The sequence below is a fragment of the Lycium ferocissimum genome, chromosome 12, assembly GCF_029784015.1.
Source record: "Lycium ferocissimum isolate CSIRO_LF1 chromosome 12, AGI_CSIRO_Lferr_CH_V1, whole genome shotgun sequence".
NCBI classification, from domain to species: Eukaryota; Viridiplantae; Streptophyta; class Magnoliopsida; order Solanales; family Solanaceae; genus Lycium; species Lycium ferocissimum.
In genome coordinates, this window is record NC_081353.1 from 51048575 (window position 1) to 51053790 (window position 5216).

The 5216-nt window shown below is 34.7% G+C and overlaps 1 protein-coding gene across 1 annotated transcript; it reads right to left on the reverse strand.

Moving 5' to 3' along the window:
- Positions 1-257: 257 nt before the first annotated feature.
- On the reverse strand, positions 258-4009 carry LOC132039424 (sm-like protein LSM1A). Its single transcript, XM_059429908.1, has 5 exons — positions 3986-4009; positions 3519-3576; positions 616-684; positions 420-535; positions 258-326 (listed from the first exon to the last, which is right to left on the reverse strand). Exons 1-5 carry the CDS (start codon positions 4007-4009, stop codon positions 258-260), a joined length of 336 nt encoding a protein of 111 aa, XP_059285891.1.
- Positions 4010-5216: the final 1207 nt, after the last annotated feature.

Below are 5216 nucleotides of genomic sequence, written 5' to 3' on the forward strand. Positions count from 1 at the left end.
CGGGTATTAAAGTGAAATACCCTCCGTGTTGAAGCAGAGTTGATCATGTTTGTGACCTCTTGGTTCTAGACTTTACTCCGGTTTCCCTCGGATACAAGTCTATCTGATTTTTACCATATACAAATATAATAAGAAATTTTATGCTTTGTATGAAGTTCCAAATGAACCCAATATATAGATGGTGGAATCATGACATTGCCATGTTCCAAAACGCATTTCATTAAGCATCCCTATTAGTCAAACAATGAATAAGGAGGTCATACCCTTGTAATATCATCTTCTGAAACAGGAGTCATATGGGGTGGAAGTTCCTCCTTATCAACATCCTGACCAATCACAACAAAACCTAAGCAAAAGGAATAGAAAATGCAAACCGGGGATGGGGAGGAGGACAGAGACGGAGATAAAGCAATACATACCAATTCTCCAATTAACACGACATTCTCCCCACGGATAATATAAAGACCTAATGGGACATCATAATAGAGATCACCAACAATAACACGGTCACGTGCACCTTCAAGAACAACATTAGCTACAAATGACAGGTAACAATTCTTGTCAGCTAGTCAATCACTGCCGTTAAATTGAAGTAATGCCAGGAGAAGCCTCTACCAAATGGGTCAAAAGAACGAAGTGTCCCCAAAAGCTTTCGGCCATCTCGCAATAATACCAGGAGTTTCTCTGCCAAAGACATATAGTCAAAATCAGAAAAGCAAAAAATAAAGCCTAGGGAACTAAAAGCAGGTCTAATCATTGCCTATAAGCCTCTTGCATTAGTTTCAACATTTACTTACGGAAACACCACAGGGGAATGAAAGAGAAAGAACAAAGGTCACCAAAGCTAGATTACATACTGCCATAAAGTACATTCACTACTAAAAAAGGCAGTCAAGTGCACTAAGCTCTCGCTGTGCGCGGGGTCCGGAGTAGGGTCGGACCTAATTATTTACGGTGAATTAGGACACCTAAAGTTTATTAAAGTAGTTATCTAAAGTTAACTCTGTTTAAGGTCTGCGAAACTTAAGATTCTAGGTAAGGGTTCAATTAGTCTAAAGGGAAGGTATTAGGCATCCTTTAAGACCCATTAACAATGGTTAACCGGCCGGACTTATGATTAGTTAGGCTAAGTGTGAATATAGTGTTTTAAATATTTAAGAAAATATCTTTAAAGTATTGCTAAAGTTATAAATAAAAATAGAATATTGTTTAAAGTAAAACTTATAAAAAGTAGTGATTGCATAAAAGAGTTTAGTTATAAATAAACTAAAAGAAACGGAATGTGTAATGTTTATATGTATTTGAAAAAATGAGTTATGCCTATTAAAATTAAATTGTATTTGTAAAGTTATTGTGAGTTAATGTTTTTTAACAAATATGTATTTCAAGTGTTTTAAGATAGTAAGAGTAAATCTTGATTCTTTTAGCTTAAAACATATAGTCATGCTAATTAAAAAAAAATCAATTTCTAAAATAAATGTTATAGATTCTCGTTATAAATCAGTTTGATGAAAAAAAAATAATAGCTTGTAAATAGTTAATTGATGAATGTTTGTGGAATTAACTACCCATTACTAAACTAAACCCCTTAATTTTCTAAGGTTTATCTAAATTAACAAAAAAGATAAAATGTTAGTCATACAATAAATTAAATACACAACAATAAAAATAAATAAAGAGTAAAAATAAATGGGTTTGGCCCATGTAAAGTGATTTCAATTTTTTTAAAAATCTTTCTTTATGTTGACGTTTGCTTTTATTGGGCTTTGGCCCAGATTTTGTTTTCTTGTTTGGTTGCGGATTGGGCTGACTCGAGAGGAGTTGTGTTGGGCTTTTGGCCCAACGCCAAAATGCGGGAGAAGATGACGAGTCGCTTGGACTCGTATGCGAGATATCATGCATAAAAAGAAAGATAAGGATTAGTATATAATCGATGAATAAAATTAAACACGTAAAATATACACTCAAAACAGTTCAGTAGATTGTGTATATACTATGTATATTTTGGTATATTTCAGATATACACATTCATAAGGATGTATATGCTAAAGTATACAACATCATATACACGTATATACAAGAAAACAAACAATGCGGTAACAATCAAGAGGTAAGTAAATAAACTATTTCGAGAGAACTAAGCGAAATATTGAAACACTGTTCGAGAACAAGAGAAGAAGAACGATATGGACCGATTTCTAGACATAGGGTGCATGATCAAAATGCAGGTCATAATACTAAGCAAGATGCAATGCCTTGGAGGCCATATGATTATACAGAACAAGCACACAGAGGGTCTTAACTAAGAGAGGAGAGAGAGCACACACGAAAGCAAATCAAAAAGGAGGATGATATTATGCAAAATATTGGAAACCATAAAAATATGCAACTGAAAAGATGAAAGAAAAACAGGCAAGTTACAGCATGTTTGAAAGGGGAGGGGTTACGCAAAATTCATTCAATGGTACATGATGACATATTTAGAACAGAAAGAATAGTAAATCATAATTAATAATGCAGGGTTCAAAGAGTAAAACAGGACAGAGATAAGGTTTTATGTTCATGATGAGGGAAGATGTCTAAAGTGAGATATAATGCTACAGAATTTCCAAGTAGAAAGAAATAACTATGCAAAACTAAACGAGAATCCCCTATCAGTGCAGAATTCAGGTGGTCCAAAAATAAACTCCTCAAATACGATGGTCATAACAAATCGATTTAATACTATGATCATGTAATGGTCACATATAAGTTAATTTTAGAAAAACACAGAATCATGTTATGCCATTAAGACAATAATTCAGACAGATACAGTTGAATATGAAGTTACTAGATAGGTGTTATACATTCGGGCAAATACAGACAATTATATGATGAATCATGGAGCATGGACATATTATTAACAAGTGGTAAGGCCTAGTTGATTAAAGGAGTAGTTAAACGATGTATAATAAATATAGAGTCAAGTATGCGATTGTTCCATTAAGACAACATGACAATTAAGTAAACAAGTATGTGAAGAATAGGATGCTTTTATAAAGGAAAGGCACATCAAGGCATGGTTTATTAGTTCACTATCGGTCTAGTTAGAGTTGTTTTTATAGTATATCTCTGCAATAGTTCAAATTAAGAAAGTTCACATTTGGTTAATAGCCAAAATTGGTCAGAGACTCAACAGTTATCTATGCTTCAGAGTTAAACAGATTTGCACTGATGTTGTTTCATATTAGCATTAATCGAGACAAAGAACTTAAACTTGTAGATGAAAGACAATTATGGAGATGGTTCAGAATTTTACTGACAAACAAGATTAATGAACAGGTTATCTTGTGTCTAAACACATAGTCATTCTACTGATTCACGCTGGCTCGATTAAACCATATTCGACTACTTTTAACCAAGCTAAATGTCATTCCAGCACAAACAACTTGAACAGTCATGGACAAATGATTATACATGCTCAACCTTGACTACCGATATTAAACAAAGTAGAAGAAACCCGAATAGGCTCGCATGACTAGCTAAATAAGGCATGGATGGGTTTATATTAAACCAAACGTCATTTAAGAAAATGAACTGATTACACACATAACCACAATTATGAAACAGAAACTCAGATTAAACTAGAAAATACAACAAGGCTAGTCTAATGATTAAACCAAGACAATAAGCTAAACATGTTATTTGGCAGATTGAGATTAACCATTCTTACAACTGAGCTAATAGTGAGATAATGCAGGATTACATGCTACTAATCGGACCTAAAAATATACTAATCCAATAGACTAGCATGCCAAACTAAACAACATCTACCACATGAGCTAAACTAATTACACGAACACAAAGCAGAAATTAAATACCAAACAAGATGAAATGGATGTCTGAGACTAACTCTCTTTCACATATGCTCTTATAGGAAATTCTTTTTGCTGAACTGAAACCAGACAACAAACATTCAAGCTTACTCACTCCCAAAAGTTTATACATCAGCTCCTGGCTTAACAGACATAAACAAAAAGCAAACAACATAATATGTAATGAAGCGAGCACACAGAATCACATCTAGGTCACACGGCACATGACTGACAGATTTTCGTCAACAAATGACTTCAAAACCATTATAAGACTTCAACAGAACACTGGCACGAATTTTACGGATACTAACTGCATTTTAATCTTGCTATGAATATTACACTAATCGACTTGTTCAACTAAAAATGATATAGAGAACCTGCATAATCATAACATAAACTAAGATACCCAATCGACTACAAATAGTTAAAACAGAACCGGATGACAAGAAAATTATTGATTCTAGTGTATACAACCTAAAGGGACAAGAATCCTTACTCTAATGACATTTTACGATATGAAGAAACATCTCACAAACTAAAACCCTTCTAACACATAAACACAGAATCGCTAATATACACTTTAAGATCTGAACAAAATGGCAAGAGAAAAGAAAATAGTACTGACCTTTTGTTGGCGCAATGAACGAGGCGTCGGGTCTCCGATCTACTCGAACATGAACGAACGATTAGAAATTAGAGTTGCGAATCGCATACCTTGTCGCGGATAAAGTTCACCGGAAAAGGGAAAAACAAGTTTTGTTTTCTTCTGAAAATTGTTGGGTATAACACTGAATCGTCCTTTTTGTTCAAGGTGTAAGCTTTATGTTTTTGTAGGTAGATATTGATTCCAGATCTTGTGATTTTTTTTCTTTTCCTCAATCTGTTCGATCTCCCTCTCCCTTTATAGAGTGAGGAGAGAGAGGAGCGTATGAGAGAGAGAAGCGGGGGACAGAGTGGGATGGAGGGAGAGGGATGTGGGGAACGAGAAGAAGAGAGGTGGAGGGAGCGTGGGAGAGAGAGAGAGGAGAGAGAGAGAGAGCGGGAGAGAGAGAGAGAGAGAGAGAGGGAGAGAGAGAAAGGAGAAAGAGAAAGAGATGTAGATTAGGTTTAGGTTTTGTTTGTTAAAGAAATGGGTTGGGTCGGGTAGTTTAGGAGTGGGCTGGTCGGATTGGGTACAAATTAATTGGGCTATTTTAGATTTAATATGTGGGTTGAAAATATGGATTGAAAATGTGGGTTGGGTAATAAATGTGGTTGTTTATTTGGGTAGGAAAGTAATACTGTATTTGTATTTTGGGCCATTAATTTGGTGAAAATTGTGGATCCTTCCTCCGCTATTTAATTATTCTTGGGCTTCATATT